This window comes from Medicago sativa, chromosome 7 (genome assembly GCF_051527215.1).
Source record: "Medicago sativa cultivar Bolivia chromosome 7, Bolivia_mono, whole genome shotgun sequence".
Taxonomy (NCBI): Eukaryota; Viridiplantae; Streptophyta; class Magnoliopsida; order Fabales; family Fabaceae; genus Medicago; species Medicago sativa.
In genome coordinates this window covers 81,622,226-81,644,209 of record NC_140755.1, presented here as the reverse complement: position 1 = coordinate 81,644,209, position 21,984 = coordinate 81,622,226, and the positions used below count along the sequence as shown (strand labels likewise).

The 21,984-nt window shown below is 32.1% G+C and overlaps 2 protein-coding genes across 2 annotated transcripts; both read right to left on the bottom strand.

Annotated features, from left to right (window-relative positions):
- Positions 1 to 864: 864 nt before the first annotated feature.
- LOC146909172 (B3 domain-containing transcription factor FUS3-like) lies at positions 865 to 5,089 on the bottom strand. Its single transcript, XM_085724188.1, has 6 exons — positions 4,119 to 5,089; positions 2,215 to 2,304; positions 1,995 to 2,095; positions 1,693 to 1,739; positions 1,527 to 1,603; positions 865 to 1,414 (listed from the first exon to the last, which is right to left on the bottom strand). The coding sequence occupies exons 1-6, from the start codon at positions 4,464 to 4,466 to the stop codon at positions 1,133 to 1,135; spliced, it is 945 nt and encodes a 314-aa protein (XP_085580314.1). The 5' UTR covers positions 4,467 to 5,089; the 3' UTR covers positions 865 to 1,132.
- Positions 5,090 to 10,002: 4,913 nt separating this feature from the next.
- Positions 10,003 to 13,861, bottom strand: LOC146909171 (protein NUCLEAR FUSION DEFECTIVE 4-like). Its single transcript, XM_085724162.1, has 3 exons — positions 13,284 to 13,861; positions 10,845 to 11,752; positions 10,003 to 10,558 (listed from the first exon to the last, which is right to left on the bottom strand). Exons 1-3 carry the CDS (start codon positions 13,590 to 13,592, stop codon positions 10,078 to 10,080), a joined length of 1,698 nt encoding a protein of 565 aa, XP_085580288.1. The 5' UTR covers positions 13,593 to 13,861; the 3' UTR covers positions 10,003 to 10,077.
- Between the last annotated feature and the right edge of the window lie 8,123 nt (positions 13,862 to 21,984).

Sequence of the window (21,984 nt, the reverse complement as noted above, 5' to 3'; positions counted from 1 at the left end):
ATGCTGAATTGTGGGGCATGTACCTTGGTTTGGATATGGCTTGGCGAGAACAGATTCCACAACTCATTGTGGAAAGCGACTCTAAAACTCTTATTGATATGGTTATTGGTAGTTGTAACTTTAGTGGAGCCATTCCCACGTTGATGCGGCGTATTCGTAACCTTTTGGCTTTAGATTGGCATGTCCAGTTTCGTCATACTTGGAGAGAGGGTAATCGTTGTGCAGATTGGTTGGCGACCTTTAGCCTTTCTTTAGACTCTTTTGTTGTTACTAGATTGGAGTCTCCACCTAGTGAGCTCCATAGGTTTCTTTTTGATGATCTTTCTGGGACTTGTTTTCCTAGGCATGTTCAATTAGTTGTTTAGTTTTCTGCTGGGCCTTTGGCCCTCTTTTGTACCAAAAAAAAAAAAAAATTATTCAAGACCTGTAGCCGCTTATCTCTCGCTTGACAGATATTCAAGTAAAATTGGAAGGTATACTCAGTTTGGTAGTCAGATATACGATCAGAGAAGTTGGTCTTCTAAGTCTCCTCAAAGCGAAAAAACTAATCCCCAATGACAATTCTTTGTGAATTAAACAAAGAATAACAGAGATAAATTTATCAATATATCTCAATGTCGAATTATATTCCAGGATATTGCAATGAAACGCAAGGGAAGAAGAAGTGGCAAAGACGGTGGCTTACAAGAATTCATCAAAACAATGAATGATTTTGTCAGATCAAAGGAGTCAAAGGCTTGTTTCTTTTGTCAGAATAAAGAAAAAAAGCTTATAAAATTGAAACCACGTTATTTGACTCTTTCGTGTGTTTCCCACGAATTTATTGTCGTACCAAGTAGCATTTTTCTAATATTAAACGATCTATACTGAAACATTCAAGATAATTTATGTAGATGTTATCCACCAAAAATTATAAACAATACATCGTCGTAGAGCAGTCCCAACCTTGTTCAAGAGAGAGGAACACAAAAACATGTCCACTGACTACTCTTTTATTCTACACAATTCCTCCCATTGTCATGACAACCACAAAAAGAACAAAAAAAAACACACTTTCATTTTCTCGGTACCAAAATGGAGGAACCCACCTTCCTAGTAACCATGTTAGTGCCCTTCATATGTAGTAATGACCTCAATAGAAGTCATCAAGAGACAGATTCTCAACAGAGCCAAATGTTTCAACTGATCCAATTCTTGAGTAATTGGTCATTGATCCACCCAAAAAATCAAGTGGTGAGTCATTTGAGATGGTTGTGTCATATATAAATGACATACTTGTATCATTCATTGCAGGATAAGCTACATCAAAGCAACTTTTGTTCACCTCATAATCATCGACGAAGATATGATTGATTGTATCATTAGCTTCTTCCATATACTCATCTTGATCACAAGCTTTCTTTGCCTGAATTACCTGTAGTAATGCATATGACAGGAAAAAAAAATACATGGTTAAGAAAGAGCTTAATGAAATATTAGAATTGAAAAAGAATTAGTTCTACTTAGTTTTCTTGTTAATCTCATACATAATTGTGATTTTGATTATCTTGGTAAACCATAATGGAGTCTCCAAAGCGTAGACCATGTGTGCTAACAAAGTCTCCTGAAAATATTTAACAAACTAATATTTTTTTAAGCAAAGTTTAACTCTCAAATGGAATTAGAGAAGTATTTTAAGTTAATTCAACATACCAGTGTTTTCAAGTACATACATTCGACTGTTATTGTTAGGCCAAAACCTGCAGTATTGAAATAGAAATATAATCTGTCATTAGATAAAGATCAAATGACTCGTAGTATGAATTCGCCCAAATGACTTTAAAGTACAATTTCAAATATGAGTCAATCATTCTTTATCTGACGGCTAAGATCTGCGACCGTGTAAGTGTGTGACTGTACATTTAATCTAGTTCCGAATGTAATTGCATTAAATTTCATTCTGGTTTTATTTTGTTGCTATGACAATTAACCAACAATGTATGCACATAGCAGACCTGTACTTGAAACTCCATACATGAAGACCATCTATATCATTCATGCTGAGAAGAATTCCTTCCTTCGATTCAAGGACAGGAAGGAAAGCCTCTGCTGCTTTCTGCAAGTTATAATAAATTTATTATATTATAAGGTTATGATGGTTTTAAAATGTAGTTAATTGAAACTATTTTACAGATAATGCTACAGAGAAATGAAGTCTATAAGCAAAGGTCAGACCTTAGGCAACACCATTCTCCTAAGGGAGCTAACATCACTGTTCTTCAACTCCTTTTGGAAAAGGAATCTCAACCTCCTATGATCGATTTCCTATAAACAGAATGAAAATTGTCAAGGCCATTTATGGTATTAACTAATTTAATGTAAAAAACAACATTGAACAAAAGCATTATAGTAAATGCTGCAAAAAGTTGGGACAAATTAGTATAAAATATGTTAAACGTACTACAATTTTAGTCTAACTAAAAACATCAACAGTAACACCATATTATATTTATATCCAACATAAGAGCATCGAGTAAAGAGTAACGGTGGTAAAGAGGCAGAGTGCCCAAAGCATTGTCTAGCATGCCTTATGGCTTATCTTGAAATACATAAATTCCCAAATGTAAAGGCTCTATTTACCACCAATAATCATCAAATATTTTAACCACACCACCACCAAAGATTTAGGGAACCAAAAGTAGGAGTTTTCAGCTTCCAAGGACTAGACATTGACTAAGATAAAGACAATCTATAGTCAATAGTTCTTGTGATCACTCAATCGAGTCGATCTAAGTTATTGGATAAAGATCAAATGACTCACGTGACTTTCGCAAATTGGGAAGTTAGAATGACAGTTGTCCGATCTCTATAAACGATCGAGATTACGTCTTGAAGTGACCGTTGACCCGTAAAATTAACTTTCGTAATTCAATGAGTAACGTATACATGATATAGTCAAAGTGACCGTTGACCAATAAAATCGACTTTCGAAATGAGTAACGTATTCATGATATCGTTGACCCATAAAATCGACTTCCGAAATGAGTGCCGTATACATGATATAGTTGACCTATGAAATTGACTTCTGAATTGAGTAACGTATAGATGACATCGTTGAACTTCCGAAATGAGTAGCATATACGTGATACCGTTGACTTCTAAAATGAGTAGCTTATACATGATATCGTTGACCCATAGAATAGACTTCTGAATTGAGTAACCTATACACATTGATATAGTTAAACCAAAAAGACAAGGTCACCAAAATTCTATAAGCATTACTTCTACATATGCTTCGTACAAACACCGATGAATAGTATTAATTAACATTATTATCAAATTAAATCTACATATATAAACTTTACTGTGAATGAATAAACATTATTTTGGTCATTGCCCGTGGATCCACGAGGCAAATTCCGTACAGACATAGATTCTGCCTCTTCTAGCAAAGAGTTAAAAGCCTCATCCTTTTTCCATTTTTATACATATTATTACTTGGATGCGCAGTATTCTGACACAATGCTATACTAGTACAAGACATACACAAGTTTGAAAATCAAAATGTTTTGACTTGTGTCTAACAACTTCGTTTACTACACATCCCATACATCCACTTCCCTTTTATTTAATTATTGTATTTTTTTAACTAGATTGTTCTATTTAGTTTTATCTTCATTTTCTTGTGTGGGTGTGTATAAATTAGTGTAGGTCTGAGAATACAACGGTGTTAAGTCATTTTAGGAAGAACTTCGTCATCTATTGTGGTTTGATCCAATTCAAAAGATTAATCTTTGGTTTCTGTAATTGATTGTAGATGATATTCAATTTAAAAAAAAAAAAAAAAACTTCTTGGCACAATTCTTGTCGATCTATTTGCGTACAACTCTGCTCCATTAAGATCAAACTACTACTAGTATTAAATTTGTTCAAAGAAGCATTTCTCAACGTGTATTAAAAATCTATACAATTAACATCGGAAAAGATTGTTGTGAAAAAACATATATTAATAAAATAAGTATGAGAATCACGAGACAAAGAAACACAAGTTTTTGCAAATCCAACTAGGACAGATAATAAAAAACACAGATCTAAAATATTTGAATAAAAAAAGAAAATGAAGAGAAAAAAAAACTCACACGTGCGGGAGGGAGAGAATGAAAAAGAGGTGGAATTGGAGAGATTGGCACGTGCGAGGTAGTAGTAGTAGTAGAAGAAGGAAGATTTTTGAGATGAATAGTGATGGTTGAAGATGAAGATCTTCTTTGCCTAGCCATCCTTTTCTTCCTATGAACAGTTCCAAATGCAGCAGCAACTAAACCATGATCATGATGGATCCGTTGACCCGACCCGTTAATCTTGTTGTTGTTGTTGTCTCCTTTCACGTTGACAAACCCTAGTTCATCTTCAACACCTGCCATGAAACCACACGCCTCGGTTTTCTGAACCACAACTTTCTTCTTACCTTCTCCCTCATCCATCATCATTGCTATCTACTTTCTCTTTCTCTCTCTTGTTTTTCTGAGTGTTTGTGCAGATAATATGGTGTAACTCGGCAATCACGAAATGGGTTTTGGGTTTGGTGTTAATAAAACAGATCAATGGTGTAACTAGTTGAGTGGAAGAAGTGAAAGTTGAGTAGTGGATGGATGATTCTGTTTTTTGTTCTATTTTTAGCAACAACAAGGATTTTTGTGAAAACAGTGAATCATTTTTATGACATTTGTGCAATCTGTATTCAATCCTCTCCCTTTACTTTTACCATCATCTTATTTTTTTCATGACAAGTTCTTAGCTGTAAATGGGTTATGGGTAATGGGTAAGTTAAGTTAGTAGTACATACTACACAAGAAAGATATGTATACTTGTGAATATGAACCAAATGTTATGACCGGATTCATTGGTTTGTTTTAATTTTGTTTTGGCTTTTTCTTTGAATAATGATAATGTAGCTTAATTGCTAGGTATAGTTAGTGATGTGTATGAGTATGAATGTGGCTGTATGTGAATGGGGAGTGAGTAAACCAGAGTTAAGTTGTAATGAGTTGAGTTTAATTGCATAGGGGTTAGTGTGGTGGTGATGGTGGTGGTTAGAGAATGACCAAACAATGAGTGAAATATGTTGCTTCATTTTTGTATACAGGTGTTGCTAAAGTTCTGTAACTTGCACCAGAATTCAATGGCCTTGTTTTAATTTGCATTTCCATTTCTACTATAGTGGAGTGAATCTTTCTTTCATCTTACTACATTATTCAAGTTAACCATAGTAGTAATAATTTGAAATTGAAAGTTGAAAACTGGGGGAGACCTAAACTAGACAAATTAAAACAGGTAATAATATAGTTTTGGAGATTGATTGATATTGATATTGATATTGATATTGATATTACCATAGAGTGAGATGAGAGTGTTATTTTTGCATGTTATGTATAAATATTTGATTGCCACGTCAGGTGTTAAGTGAGCACATGGTGATTTGATTTGAATCGTGTGAGATTATGATATGATAAGAGACTATGGGCCACGTGATTGTTTTCTTCCTCTGAGAGGAGGGAAGGGGGGAGCAGAGTAGCATTATAATTGCTGGTTTTGATTTTAGTTTATTTTATTTATTTATTGAATATTGATTTATACAGTTGGTTGATTTCTGAAGTCATATGTGGATTCCCAAACTTTCTTGCCTCTCCGCCTGGATAACATGCACAGGGGCTTTTTACTTGTCAATTAATGACATTGATCATATTAACTCCAACTAGTTGCGCAAAGTATGCTCCTTCAAGTAGAGTAGTAACATTTGGTCAAAAAATAAATAAAAAGTAGTATTCCCGTCTCCCTCCTACTCTGATTATACAATCAAGGCAAATGTTAACTTGTGCCCTTAGGGCATAAGTTAAGAAGGTAAATGTATAAAGTTTTTTTTGGAATTTGTGCATTCAATGTCTTAAAAGTTGCAAAAGTTATATTTTCAATATAAAATTTATTTTTAATTACCTTTTTAAGCTCCTTAACTTGTACCCTAATGGCACAAGTTAACATGACCCTACAATCAAAACAACTAAGTTTTAATTAAAAAAATTGTCTAATTATTATTTGATCAAATGTAATAACTTATTTCCAAGATAAAAAATTTATTTATGAAATCCTCAACTAATGTCTTTGGGCTAAAATAATTAAAGAGAAAAGGTGGGCTAAAATAATAAAAGAGAAAAAATTATGAATTCCTTAAAGGGTCTTGTTAACGAGTGTCTCTAGGGCACTCTTTAAGGATTCTAAAAGAAGAAAATATTTTACAAAAAAGTCAAATATTTCGATTTTCGATGCATTGATTACACATATTTTTGTGATAAGTTACCCTTTAAAAACCTTAACTAGTGCCCTGGGGACACTGGTTAACATTTTCCTTCCTCAAATAGTAAAAGAGAGGAATAAAAGTTAATAGATAAAAGTGGGCTTTATGGTCGATTTACTATTAAACAATACAAAAAGCAATGTATTACTCTCTCGTTTCAAAATAAGTGTCACTTTTGCAAAAAAAAAAAAAAATTGTTTCAAAATGAGCGTAACTTTACATTTCCAATACAACTTTAATTTTTTTCTTCCAACTTTACCCTCAATAAATACTCCAACTTTTCTCTTACACAATTTTCAATGCAACTTTAAGTTTGTCTTTTTCTTATAGAGTAAGGGTAGTTTAGTAAAAATGTTATGTCTAATGATTATTTCATTCCATTCCTTAAACTGTGTGTAATTGGCTCAAACGACGCTTATTTTGAAACGGAGGGATTATCTATCTAGATTGGTGAGAATTAGGATACCCATGGAAGAATGATGGGTAATTTAATATATCTTGACTCCACCAATCAGCATTCACCTTTTTAATATATCTTGACTCGACCAATAAATTGCTCATTTTTATTGGTTGGTGGGTAAATTACCCACCATTCTTCAAAGGTAATCTAGAAAAAATCATCTAGATTATATTATAGTTCACATACATTAATTATTCAGTGAATTCGAATAAAGAATATTTGCTTATAAATGTGACCGAAGAGAATGAATTTTCAAAATTTTATTATCGACTTTCTTATATCAGCACATAAAGATTTACTTCCACATATATAAACAGATAAAATTCATAACGAGCGCAGCGCATATATTTAATGGAATTTTGCATATAAAAGAAAAGGGTCTTGCTAACAAGTGCCCTAAGGGCATTGTTTAAGGAACCCAAAAAAAGAAACTATGTCTTGAAAATACAAATCAAACACTTTTAAAAGTCATAACCGTACAATTTCCAATGCAAAAATTGCCACTTTTAGATGCTTAAACAATGCCCTTAGGGCACTTGTTAGCATTTTCCAAAAGAAAAATATATATTCAATATAAACATTATTTTAATCTGTCCTCGTGACCATAACTGAGTTGTTAAGGACGATGCATTGCAATATGGCAATATGCAAGGATCGGGGTTCAAACCCAAGATTCTCCACTTATTCACCTTAAAATGGTGAAATTTTAGTCATTATGTTATCTGATCGAAAAGAAACATTATTTTAATGTTGATAGTTTCATTTAATATCTTTATATTTCAAGATGTTACCAATGTAATTGTTTTTTTTTATATATATGTTAATAGTAAAAGGTATGTTAACTTTTATTTCAATTGTTTTTATTACCAAAAAAATTCTAAATTTTTTTATTTAATTTGAAATGGATGGAGTACATTTTTTAAAGAAGTTAAAATGAAACTATATTAATCAACCCACCATGTCCTCCTAGCACAAGATCTGCGAAGAAAAAATAAGGCAAAAGTTTACACAATTACAACAATAACCAAAGTCCAAAAAGAAAAAGAAAAACATTATAAGTAAATGCTCTCAAACACATAAGAGGATTAAACCTTGAAAGATGATAGTCGAAACTGAACTTGGAATATTCCGATTTCAATCACCAAAAAGACCGAAGCTTAATTTTGTCAAGTAAATGTTGTTGAGTTTGCTCTTTTTACTGAAAAAATCTATTGTTTATTTCCTTTCAAATTACCCAAATGCAAGAAAGCATAATAGATACAAAATTGATCGAAAATACTTTGAAGCTCCACGAAAATGACAAAATTGAAGAAAATGGTCTAAAAGACACGCTGGATGAACTGTGCTAAAAGCTATCCATTGCGAAACCAAAATCCAAACTGTACCAAGAAATTCACAACGGGTAAACGGGTGATCCACATCCTCGTAAGATCCGTACCCTCCCACACAAAGTTGTGCATTGTTTTGAAGCACACCTTGTCTGATTAAGTTGTCTTTCGTAGGAAGGTGATTCTGAAGCAACCTCCAATCAAAGAGACTTACTTTCAAAGGAATTGTCTTATGCCAAATCATGTTAGTAGTCACATAAGTGATTTTGTTCTTCAACTTGGACAAGTAAATTATAAGCACAACTTACTATACATTTTTGTGATTGATGAAGATGTAATTACTACTTGTCTTCCTTACCGTCCTGCAAAACAAGAAAATTCAACAAAGCACAACACTTCCCCCCACCTGCTATTCCTCCCAGGTTGATAGCCTCCTACACCAATGTCACGATGCCCCTCCCTTTCCCATCCTAACAAAAACAATTCGACCACCGTCAACATTTTATTCTCAGACAACTCAAACAATCATCTAAACATGTCCTTCAAATTAAGGTTCTCCCTCCAACCATGGATCCCACTTAAATAAAGTGGTTAATTTGTCCCCGACATCACGCCCTTTGTTATCCTTAAACCAGCCCAGACATCATCACTAGTACTATAGTAAGATTTTTCTACCAAACTGAACCTAATCTCCCTACATCTCCAATTTGACTCCCTTCCTCCCTGTAACAAGCCTTCAACAACCTATATCATAACCAACACGTTTCTCCTTCAACCTCCAACATCATTTATCAAGTAAAGATGAATTAAACCCTTTAATTCTCGTTACGTTAATATTAGGTACATTACCCTGAACTGATTATACTCCACCATACATTTGTGAAAATAATTGATATATTTGTCCTTTGCTAAACATATTGGTCAAATTCAAACATATTATTTACTCAATAAAAAAAAATTTATTAAAAAGCTAGTAGGATCGGGTTTGTACCCAAAAAATAAAAATATTTGGTACATTGAGGTGTGGATTCAAATTTATTAATTCTTGCTTTTCCATACTTAATGCGTATGATTATGTTAGACTATTCAACAAAAAAAATCGTAAAGTATATTAAATTTATTTATTAAAGTGACACTAATAGCTATCAATATGAGAATTGGGTTAAACAAATGGACCCAATCTTCTATAATGTTCCAAATTAATGTTCAAATTTTAAACGGGAGTTGAACTGTGCTAACAATTGAGCATGCTCATTTAAAAGGTTGGAATAACACGTGGTTAGAGAGTGATTTCAACTTTGGTGGTGTCTCAAAGCCCTTAGAATTTGAGGAATCGTTTGTGCAATTGCTTGCTTTTGAATGAAGCAATGAATTTCAAAATTTCTCATATTTATAGAGAGGACTATTTGTGTTGACTAGTTTGCTAATCATGCTTTTGTAAAAATGGAAAGAAAAAAAAATTGCTCATTATGCTCATATATTAATCATTTGATCTGTTGGAATCATCTTCCTTGCATTTGAGAGGATATTTTTTATTACTGAATTAACATAATGCTTGCATATATGACATAGTATGCGGATGATATAGTTGTGAATTAACGTGGGGATTGCATGATTATATTTCATGATATTTGTGTTTTTAAGGGCGTAGATTCATTTATCAAAAAGATCAAAAATCAGAAGATTACCTAACCTAGTGAATACAAGCTCTGTGTGCTCTAACCATTGTCTGTGGCTTCGAGTGCATAGGTTCAGACCCATTGCATCATTTTTTAAACGTTGGAGTTGGAGAGCACATTGAATTTACACCAAAGATCTGACAAAATTTGCTTTCATAGGAGTGATTATTGCACAACACCACATTATTCTTCTCTTACTTTCCAACATTACTAAAAAATGATATATTTATATTTCATTTCATATAATTCCAACATCTGCATCATACAATTCTAACTCAAAAGCTAACTTGCCTGTATTCTGTTTCTAGTTTTATTTCTTTCACAACTGTCATAAGCTTGCTTGGTCCTTAAGAAAAGTAAGAAGCTTGAAACCAATCCAACAATTGAAATGCAACTCCACCATATAAATGTCTGCATATAGCATTTCCTTCCCATGCACATTGACATCTCACGCAACCATATTGAATGTCTTCTGCTTGTGGCATTTGAGTCATAAACCAATGCTGCAAGAAGGCCATAGAGACATGAACCTAAAGGAATGTTTGTGATGAGGATATTGTGGTTCATACCAACACTGTTTGGACCAAATAGTTCTGATGTAATAGAAACTGCTGCAGAAAATACAAAGCCAGAACTTAATCCAATTAAGCTTGTGCCTAATTGTAATGCTGTTTTAGTGCCTGATATGGCTAATAAAATGAAGGCAATTGGTGTTGGTATCAAGGCTGCTGCAAACCATCCAGTTCTTGCAAAGTGTATCTTGCTGCATTTGTCATACAATATTAGTGAACTAGTTATTGAGTTGATGGAAAAGTAATCATAGTTTTTTTTTTCCTATAGTTTTTGAAGAATCATTGTCAATATTTAATAAACATTGAACTAGATTCAAGGGTGATTTCATAATATTTTCCAACAATTAACAGAATTATCCTTGAATCTAGACAAATTCTATCAAAAAAATGTTAGTTATGCAACACTATTCCATGTAATTATACTTTATTAGGAACAAATAAATTATCATTGAACCTACAAAGACCTCTAATACATACCTGCTGAATAAATCAGGTGCAGCTGCAAGAAGGCGACCAAAAAATGAACATGTAGAATAAAGTGTGACAAGAGAACTTGTCAGAGAACTATGTCCAAGTGATTGAGAAATTTGGCCCAAGTTATTACTATAAACCAATCCAATTGTTCCTCCACAAAAATATGCAATGTAATATAGCCAAAAATCCCACCTACGAATCAACATCTTAGTTGTATGCTCTTCACCAAGCATTGTAAGTTTCTCCTTTTCCAACACACTACCAAAACAAAAACTCTTCTCTATCATCATGCTTTGTACACTTCCATTATTCATTGCATCATTATCCTCTATACTAATTAGTTCTTTGTGAAGCTCATGTTCATCACTATGATCAACACGAGTGAAACTTGATTCATATAAAGAAAAGCTTGTAGGGAGGGTGAAACAAGACCATTCTCTTGAATAAACAATGTATGGCAAGAATAAAAGCATTGCCAGGAGAAAAACCGCGCCGACAAGGATAGCACGAGCTACGGTTGGGGACGATGAGAGGGAATATAGGAAGAGGAGGTAGATGCCTGTAACAAGGGCAAGGATGTTGAGGCAAAGGAAAACTAAGGAATCGCGATCGCGACAATGAAGGGTGTTGGAGGAATTTTGCTGAGGCTGTGATTGGTAAAGAATTGGAATGAGTACTAATGCGGTAATGAGGAGAGGAACAAGGGCATTGAGCAAGAGATAGAGGGTGTCATTGTTTGAGTTTATTGCATTGGCAATGAGAGTAAATAAAGCTGCACTTACACCATTGAAACTAACGCTCAAAGATAATGCAAGTGAACGGTTAGTTGTGAAATTTTTTATGCATAATACATAGCAGACGGTGTTGAACCAGCAGATGCTACACCCTGCAATTAAGCACAGAAAAAATACCTGCAGTATAATACAAGAATATTGTTTTGTTAATATATAAATCAGTTTTTGAGCTTTTCCTAAAAGATTTATGAACATGTAAAATTTACGCTAACTAAAATGAGTTTAATTTATATATTTGTCAATTTAACTCATATTAGAAAGGTTTTGATTTTACCCGAGAACATAGCTTAGTTGGTATGAACATTACAATAGGTAAAGATTGGGGTTCGAACTTAAAATTTCTCATTTATTTACCTTAATCGGTGAAATTTTGACTATTAGACTACTTGACAAAAAGTCTCAAATCATTTAATCTAATTTTAAATTAGGCAAGAGGTACGCGTAAGGGATAGGAAAGGAAAGAGGTAAGTGTATGATAAATGACCAAAAAGTAATATTTTTTAAACTTTTAATGAGTTGATTGCACAAGTTCCAACGCGATGTTACTATATTTGTTTCATTAACCAATGTCCGGGGGCACCGGTTAACATTTCCCTTTTTTTTAGAGAGGAGCACAAATATTTGTTTTTTTTAAGTAAGCACAAAGATTATGATACGTTAGTTTAGGCAAATAATATGAAAAAAAGAAATCAAATCTTTCTTCTGGTGCAAGTGTATCTCCTCCCACTCCCACCCACGGTTAACATGTGTTTTTATTTTCAACTTTTATAATAATAATTTTAAAATAACAGATAATTATTGTCTTTTTAAATTGGTCAATGTCATGGTGGAGATTTGTTGCGGAGGATAAGAATTGGTGGCCTCTCACCAATCATGGTGGGTCACCAGAACTGGATTCTCTTCTTCCCTTATTGTTACTTGTCTTGGAGGCTTACCAAAACTTCATCACTCTACAAAGCAATTATATAAGTACTTATATATTACTTAAAGAGGAACCCCAACAAAATTCGTATTTAATTTTTTAGAATCCGTTTGATGGTCATAAGAGTTATGGCATATTATGTGTATTATTTGGATCGACAATCCTCCATTTTATAAAGTGGATGCTCTAGAATATGCAACATTAGCCTTAACCTTTGAAAATTAAATACCCTAGTGTACTTATGTTTCAAAATACTCTGTTTCTAAATGGTTCTAATATTAAGAGCTTTACCAATTAGTTATATGTCAAGAAGTGAAAACCCAAGTCTTACATTGAATAGAGATAACGTGGTTTGAAATGAGTTTATAAAGGGAGACACACTCATCTTACGAGCTCGTTTTGTAGGGTTTTAGTTATGATCAACCAAAATTTTAAGATGGTATTAGAGTCTATTCATATTCATTGGATCATCCTCCAATTATATTCGCGCATCAAACCCACATTTGATCATCATCCATTTATATTCGCGCACAAAACCCAAATTACTTGTTGCTAGTTGCCAAAAGTCATAACATAGTCAACAAGATTTCTACCACAAACATAACATGAGCTAAGAAAATGCAGAAATCAAAGCACCAAAACTTGCAATAACAACATAGTAGAAATGTAAAGAGGGGTTAGTTAGTTAGTTAGTTAGTTAGTTAGTTAGAAGTGATGAAAACTGACCAGATAATAAGGCAAAGTAATGAGTCTTTGAATAACAAGCCATTGAAAACCATAACCAAGAAGCCCCAAGAAAGCAGACATGATCAAAACCACCCACAAAGGAAAATACATGAGTGTGACACCAGAACACCAACCAAATGCTTTCCCCATATCTGATGCAACTGAAAGAGAATTCAGCTGAAGCTGAGTTATATCAAGAACTGATTTCATCTCAGATGAATATGATGAGAAGTCAAAGTTTGTCCCTGTGAATGCTTGTATCCAAATTGTTGCTATTAGCACCACCCACTTTCTTGATTCTCCAACCATTTTTCTTCTACCCTCTTGAAGATTTTTTCTCCAATTCCTTCTTCCAACCACCAAGAAAATAGGAGATGTATTATTTCAGCTTTTCTTTTCTGTTCAAGGTGAATTTGGTGATGGCTTGCTTAAAGAGATTAATTGTTTGTATTCATTTTTTAGTGTATTTTTCTATTTTTGACTATTGGTTGGTAGAGGAAGAAAAGTTGAGAAGCATGCCATGATAATTGTACCTAAAGAGAGAGAAGGTGGATTAGTTGAAAGTCTTTCTTGATATTGTCTATAGCATGACTACGAATGGATATTAGTAATATTTCATTGAATAAAAATGCAAAAAATAAGCCACTAATGTTTATGCATTGTAAGTACTTTCTTGGATTGGCATAAAGTTGCGGTTCTCCATTGTGCCACATAATGTGAAAGCTACATCATTTAAATGGGATAATAAGCATTGGCATGTGATGTGCATGTTTTTCAACTATATACCCTACTTGGCACTAGTATTTAAGCTTAAATGATGCATTTTTGTCCCTTAACTTTGTAAAACTTGCAATTTTGACTCTCCAATAAAAAAAATAGGAAATTGGGTCACCTAATTTTACAAAACGTTCCAAACCTTCGAAAAAGATGTCACGTGTCTAAAAGTGATTTTCTAGAATTGATTCTATAGAATCGATTTTGGTTAAAAGTAATTCTGACTTAAAGTTATTTGTGTTTAGATAAAATGAGTTGAACTATAAATTTGTGTGTGAAAATCAATTCTAGAACTAAACAACTTAATTAAGTTAAAGTTAGGATTTGTAGTTTTACCAAACAAATCCTAATTAAGTTGTTTAGTAAAACTACAAATCCTAGCTTTAAGTAGAATCAATTCAGGAGACAGAATCAATTCTACTCTACCGCAACCAAATATGTCAAAATCAATTATACACATTAAAAATCAGTTCTAACCCCTCTAAAAGTGGAACCAAACATATACTTACACTTTATAAGCAACATGATTGAGACTCGCACGTTGCACAATTTGATACTATGTTTTTTTTTGTATTTAGTGTTTCAAAAATGGTATATTAGATATTCCAACTACGATGTCTATAGATTCAAAGAAATTTTAGAGTTAAAAGGGAATACATGATATGGTGATGATGATGACGATGATAGTAACTATTACGATAGTTAACAATAAAATATATATTAATTTGATAAATGATTGCATCAAAATGTAATTTATTGTTAACCTTGTTATTGAGCTTCATCAAAGAACGAGTTTGGAAAAACTCGAATTCAATTTCTGAGTAGAAAAGTTATTGTTCAGTTGTATTTACCTCACAGTTGAACTTCACATTATCAAGAGTTCTTCCTCTGAAAATCGGAAGGTTAACTTCAAAAAATGGATAACTTATGGTTGCAAGTAGCCACTTGCTTTGTGAGACCGTGAGACTAGTTTAAAGGAATCATGTTTTATTGATCTGAGAGCTTCCACTAGGGGATATAATTTTCACTTGTACCTGTTGGAAAAAAAAAAAAGCGAAGGGTTTGTTCCTGAACGAGGGAAGTGGAAAGACACTAAGGGAGAGGGATATACTCCTTTTTGAATCGCCGAAATTGTACGACTGTTCCAGGCGTACGACCCTGATACTTTAAGAATGTAGAAGAATCTGTGGGGGTTGTCTAATAGATAGAGCTTTGCAGAGGAGAAAAACGATGATTCTTTGCAGTCCTTATTTATATATATATATGGGCGCTTTCGTTTATATAACTATGTTTATATGTTTTAATGGTTTTTGTGTTTATGATGTGATTATGCTCTATAATCCATTATCTTGTGAAAGCAACACCTTCTGCTAGAGCAAATCTCGAATTTATGTAATAATTAAGGCCGTGTATTAGCTAGCATACTTGTATATTGATGGTATGGGTGAGAGTGTGAGACACTTTTGTGAAAAAGATGCCTAAGCATCTTTTTTTTTCCCTTCAAAATTATGCACGTATGGTTTTATGGCATGAAAATATGTGACACAAATGTTCTTGGGTTTCAGTAAGATGACATAGTTTTTTATGACATTGGTGATATTAGTGCATTTTAGATAAAAGATGAAGATAGATGAATGATTAAAATAAATTATTTAGATGAAAAATAATAATTGATTTAAAGAGATATATGAACAATATCATCAATGTCAACAAAAAGTAACGTCATGGAAGTGCAATCCAATTGAAATAAAAAATTACAACGCAAGAGTTTGTTGAAGCACAAAATAAAAAATTGCACAATATCTCACCAAAATAGCTACAAAACATGAACTTTTCCAAGCTTTGAGCCTTGAGAGATCCAATCCAAAAGATATTGATTGTCATGCATCATGCATGACTTCATCGAGTTTAACATGTCTGAACCATGGTGTTCCCCTCATTTTGAGGGTTCCTTCTGAACCATGGTGTTTGATGGTTCCTTCACCAACAAAGTTGATTGATTGCATTGTCAATTCATATATATGTTTTGAAATTCTTCTGAAGCAATGGAAATAGGATGATAAATAAATGTGAAAGGCACAACCACAAAAAAAACAAGGGAAAAGGCAAGGAAGGCCGAGGTCAAAAATAGGTAGTATGGAGTTTTTGGAATGGGAAGAGGCCTGGGAAGAGGTGTAAGTGTGTAACATTGATACTAAAATAAGAAAGAGATTTAATCTTGTAATTATTACGAAAATAAAAGCTCCTTTCATAAAGATATAATAATAACAAGTTAATCAAAAAATATATAAATTTGTTAAAAGTGGTAAAATTATAGATACCGATTAAACATGTATATGGTATACTAGCTTGGAAACCCGTGCCAAGCACGGGCTAGAATTACGACTATTTTTTTATTTTATAAAATCTAATTAAACAACAATTTCATTATTTTATACACAATATATTAATAGAACGCATCGTTATCGTATTTTCGATTGCATATTATATACAAATATCAACGCATATATAGTTATTTGAATTTTCGTATCGTTAAACATGAATGATTTAACAGATGTAGCGTCGAAATATTAGTATTTAATGTCGGAATATTTTACACGGGTGACTAAAATTAATCACGGAGACATGAGTCCTTTTTTTTATGTTCCTAAAATTAATCACGGAGACATGAGTCCTTTTTTTTTTTTTTTTTATGTTCTACATATAACTGAGGGTGTTGAAGTCTCGAGGCCTACCACTGCATATACAATTAATTGTCCATACCCAACGAATCGTCTCTACCAGATGGCCATATATGTATCCCGGTAGGTCACCCATCCAAAGACTACTCCAAGCCCCACAAACCAACACGAGTCTTTTTCAGCGTGTTTTGTCCTCACTCGCACGCTTACCAGGAAACTTCCCGGTAGGTCACCCATCCAAAGACTACTCCAAGTCAAGCACGCTTAACTGTGGAGTACTTATGGATTGAGCTACCGAAAAGAAGATCCATCTTGTTGATATAGGTAGTACCTAACAATTCCATGTAGTCTCATACCTACACGATCTCAGGATCCCTCTTATTCCGATGTGATTTGGTTCCTCTATAAACTGTAGGGAGCTGCTCATTGCCGTGCCTTGTGCACCGGCGATCACTCCCCTGCTCTCGTCAGCCGTGGGTGTTACAATATATATAGTTTCTTTCAAATTCCATGATTTTAATAGTGGATACCCTTATATATACCAAGTTAATATCGTGCATACGCTTGATTCATCTTAACATCCAACACGAATTTGTAATTATTCAATCGTGTAACAAATAAGTTTAACAAACAACAACAAAGACACCACAGAAAAGGCTTGAAAAAGGGACTACAAAATTGTCTTGTGCATGCACATAGACATAGGCGCTCCAAAGAACAAAGAAAAAAAAGACGGAGAATCGGAGATATAGCAGATTTATAAAAAAAATGAAGCAGAACATATAGTTGATAATATGTTCAGTGAAAGGGTACGACTTACATTAGCAAAAAATGAGAAAGATCAGAAGAATACTGACATTATAAATAAAATTAAACTGAGTATGAGAATATTGGAGTTGCTCTATCAAATAATAGAAAAACTGACGTCTCAGGAGATAAACACTTTGTACCTCACTATTTTCGTCTGATTTGCAAACCAAATCAGAACTGATATATTCTTTTTCGTCTTCTGGAACCAATGATAGAAGGAATTCCTTTACGTGCTTAACTTCGTCCAGTGTGGGAGAAAGTATCCCCCGCTCTTGGAAAAAAATCCAAGACCTTCATGTTTTGCAAAAAAATCCAGATATACAATTTTTTTTCAAGGGACTGAAAAAAAATCTTAATATTATAAGGAACGTTTACTTAATTAACCATTTTTTACCGTAAAACTTTGTTTTTGGATGTCATTCACTTTCATTCTATTTTTATATTCAAACTCTATTTTTTCAAACTCCTTCGCATATGATATATGATGGGGTGTGACAATGGAAAATGTACATGTGTTATGATGAATTGACAAAATACATGTTTATTAAACATTTTAAAATGATACAACATTTTTTTTAATTAAGTCGACTTTTTTTGGTATTAATTACCCAAAAATCTTCAACTCCTTCAGCAAAACCATATAATTACCGATAATTCAATCTATTTTTTTATACTCTCACGGACAAAACACACACTACATATTTTTCACCTTAATGTTTCTCCCATGTTCAATTTTCTTCTTCTTCATATTTGTTTTATTTTTCTATCTAGTTTCCTTGCTCTATTCTCATAGATGAAAGGAATATAAACTACCCTTCATGAAATCACCACCAATCAACATTTTTGAACATGTTGCACCTATTTTTGACCTTATTTGACTACGTTACATAATTATGGAGGCAGATAGTCACACAATTGATTAGGATATGTTAATGTGTCAAATGTGAGTTAACGTTATATATTGCATGGGAGAGTAGATTTTGAACAACATATAAGTGAGATGACCGAAACACATAGTGTCTTAAGGTTTTATGTAAAGATGTGGTGTCAATCTCACTTGTATGGTTGTTACTGACGTAGTACGATCATCCAACCCGGTGAAGACTCATCCGAAAATCCCAACATTATGATAATATATTTTGTTAGTTTTCAGTTGTCAATTGTTTATTTATTTTTAATCATAAACTTTAGTTATTGGATGTCATTCTCTTTCATGCTATATTTTTTTTTTGTTATTCACCTCAACTACTTCAAACTCCTTCACTTTTATTCTTTGTGAAATTTGACAATGAAAAAAAACATATGTGTATTGTTGATTTTACAAAATAAATACTTATTAGAAATTTTAAAATAATGTGGCGCTTTTTTAGTTAGTCTAATATTTTGGTTAATAATTACTAAAAAATGTCCAACTCCTTAATCGAACCAGTAAAATTATCGACAATTCACTCTATTCCTTATACGCTCCCCTAAAAGCACACTCTTTTTTTTCCTTATCATTTCTCTCATTTTCAAATTATTTTTTTATTTTTTTTCATTTTCTAATTTATTTCGTAACTTCTCATGAAAGAAAGGAACATAAACCTCCCTCCATTAAATCACCACCAACTCACCATTTTTACCATTATATGTCATCATCTAATTTTATTTGGCTTTGTTACCAAATAACAAATGCGGATAGTCTCACACTTCAAGGGAGAGATGTTAACATGCGTTATAGGAGTTAAAGCTTCAGATTTGATGCAAGAGAATATAATGACAAACATATAAGTGAGATGACCCATAAATCCAATGCCTTTAAGATTTGGACGAAGATGTGATGTTAATCTCACTTGAGTAGTTGCTCTTAGTCTAATGTGATTATCCAACCTAGTTTACGCTCCCGCGAAAGTCCTAACATTATGATGAAATGTTTTCTTCGATTTTGGATTCATTTGCTTAATCCTTTATTTATCATGAAAGAAAGGGATAAAAACTCTTTGTATAAAGCCACCATCAACCCACCTTTTTTAACATGTCATGCATCCGTCTAACTTTATTTTATTATGTCTCTATATCCCGGACGCAAAGAGTCTCAAACTTAACTGAGAGATGCAATGTGTCAAGTGTGAGTTAAAGTTCTATATTGGATGATAAAGTAGATGTTACATATAAGTTAGATGACCAATACACCTGATGACTTAAGGTTTTCAACTCCTTCAAAAAATCCACAAAATTATCAACAACTTTCGGATAATATATTTGACCGAGCAATCCTAATTAGCATGAACAATTAAACCAAAAAACTCTTTTAGTAAAAAATCAAGATGAGAGATTTGTCATTATTAATTTGAAATAAAAATTTATTTTCTTGTTCATTGTGATTTTTCAGTAGAAGGACAAACTTTGAATTTCGAGATTCTGAGTTTCGAACTCAGCTATTATCCTTGGAGATAAGTAAACATAAATACATTTGGGAGTGCTCTTTTACCTAAAAGACTATCCACAATGTGGGTGCTTCACCTATTTAACACCATAATAAATAAGCACCCCCGTTGTGGAGCAAATAAATAAGGTGCTTGTAGAGAAGGATGGCTATATAAGCACCCTATCTCTCCACGTTTGTGAGGGACCCCTAATTAAATTGTATAAAAAAATTGTTGAAAATTCGTAAAATTGAAATTGACAAAACCATTGAGATATTGCTAAAATTTAATTTTGGATATCATTCAATTCTCCTTTTAAATTGTGTTTATTATTATTATTATTTCTTTTAAAAAAAAGTTCCTTTAGAATATGTCAAAGAGATTTTAGGGTGTGTTCATTTCAAGATTTGTAATATGATTCCGAGGAATGTGAGATTAGAAATGCTACATTCTCATGTTTGTTTTAAGTTTTGATAATTTGTTTCCATGCATATTATATTCTCTGGAATGTTATTTACACATCTTTTCTTCTATTGTTCTTCTATTGTTATTCTCACTACCATTAACATTTATTTCCATTTTTAATTTCTAAAATATTCCAGGAAATCTAAATTTTTACCAAACATGGGTATGAATGTCCTTTCAAGATATGTAATTTCTTGCCTTGAAACAAACACATCCTTAATTTTTCATAATATAAATTGAGGATTTTCAAAGACTACTATCATAATCTACAATTTACAATTTAAAAAAAAAATGTTTTTCTTATTGTAATTTTTTTAGGTGAGTTAGACTACTATCATAATCTACAATTTACAATTTAAAAAAAAAATTGTTTTTCTTATTGTAATCAAGATATGTCTCATGACTCAATGAGCACCTACAAAGTTACTCCCTATCAAGGAGATACTCAAGCTAATAGTGGGGATTGACTCCGCGCCCTTGAGGTTGAGTCAACTCATTATTAGCCGAGCCAACCTTGATCAGGAATGTTATTATTAGTATTAATAGAAAAAATAGTGATTCAAACCATGATATCATATAATGGTATCATTTAAACAACATTTTTTTTTTCATCTCACCCAATAAATGAGACATTTAATAGAATCATTTTAATTTAAATGGCCACATTAATGACTCTTAATTTATTTTATCATGATTATACTTAATAACATGAAAAAAATCACAAAAAAAAAGAAAAATATTAAATTATTCAAATTGAAGTATTCGAAATTTTAATGATACATTTTTTTAAAATTTAGTGATAATTTTTCAAAGTACATGAGGTATTCCTTTTTAAAAAATGGATGTCAAACAATAATAAAAAACATAATTTTTTTTTTTAGTTTATTTAGAAACAGTTTTTTCTAAGTAACCTCAATTATTTAAATTTCAACAGCACATCATTTTTTCTTTGAAATATAATTTCTTATTTTTTATTTCGTTTAATTAAGGGTTACAATTAAGGATCTTATTTAAAGAACGTTTTATTTTTTTGTCCGACCTATTAAACGACAAAGTTTAATATTTATAGAATCAACCCAATCAAAATGACACATAAAATTTAATTATTTTCAATTATAAAAATATAAAATTTCAAAATTTAATGACAATTTTTTTTTTAAACTTGTCAAAAAAAATTTTAAATTAAATATTCTCTTAAAAGAATTGAATATAAAACATTAATAAAAAATGTTAAAAGATTAAAATAATTCAGTTTTTTTTTATACGGATAGAAAAATGAACTATTTGAATTTTAAATGTCTCCGATTTATTTGTTATAATATAATCCAATATTTGTTTGTTTCCATATTTTTTTGGCTTAGTTGTTTCCTTTAATTAGGGTCTATAACTAACACTATCATTTTTTTTTCTTTTTCGGTCTAATCCATCGATCAAGACATTTTTCATTCTAAATAATTACATGACACATTTTAACCTTTATAAAATCATTTTAATTTAAGTGACATTAACTACTCTTAAATTGCTTATCAATATTCGAGAATCATATTAATTATTATTATTTATTTA

Excerpts from the sequence above, each read along its gene's own strand:
- LOC146909172 (XM_085724188.1), bottom strand. The coding sequence starts at position 4,466 with ATGATGATGGATGAGGGAGAAGGTAAGAAGAAAGTTGTGGTTCAGAAA. Across the intron at positions 1,604-1,692 it reads GTATGTACTTGAAAACACTG|GAGACTTTGTTAGCACACAT; the intron begins GTATGTTGAATT and ends AAATATTTTCAG. Across the intron at positions 1,415-1,526 it reads ATAATCAAAATCACAATTAT|GTAATTCAGGCAAAGAAAGC; the intron begins GTATGAGATTAA and ends GCATTACTACAG.
- LOC146909171 (XM_085724162.1), bottom strand. The coding sequence starts at position 13,592 with ATGGTTGGAGAATCAAGAAAGTGGGTGGTGCTAATAGCAACAATTTGG. Across the intron at positions 11,753-13,283 it reads TTACTTTGCCTTATTATCTG|GTATTTTTTCTGTGCTTAAT; the intron begins GTCAGTTTTCAT and ends ATTATACTGCAG. Across the intron at positions 10,559-10,844 it reads GCACCTGATTTATTCAGCAG|CAAGATACACTTTGCAAGAA; the intron begins GTATGTATTAGA and ends TGACAAATGCAG.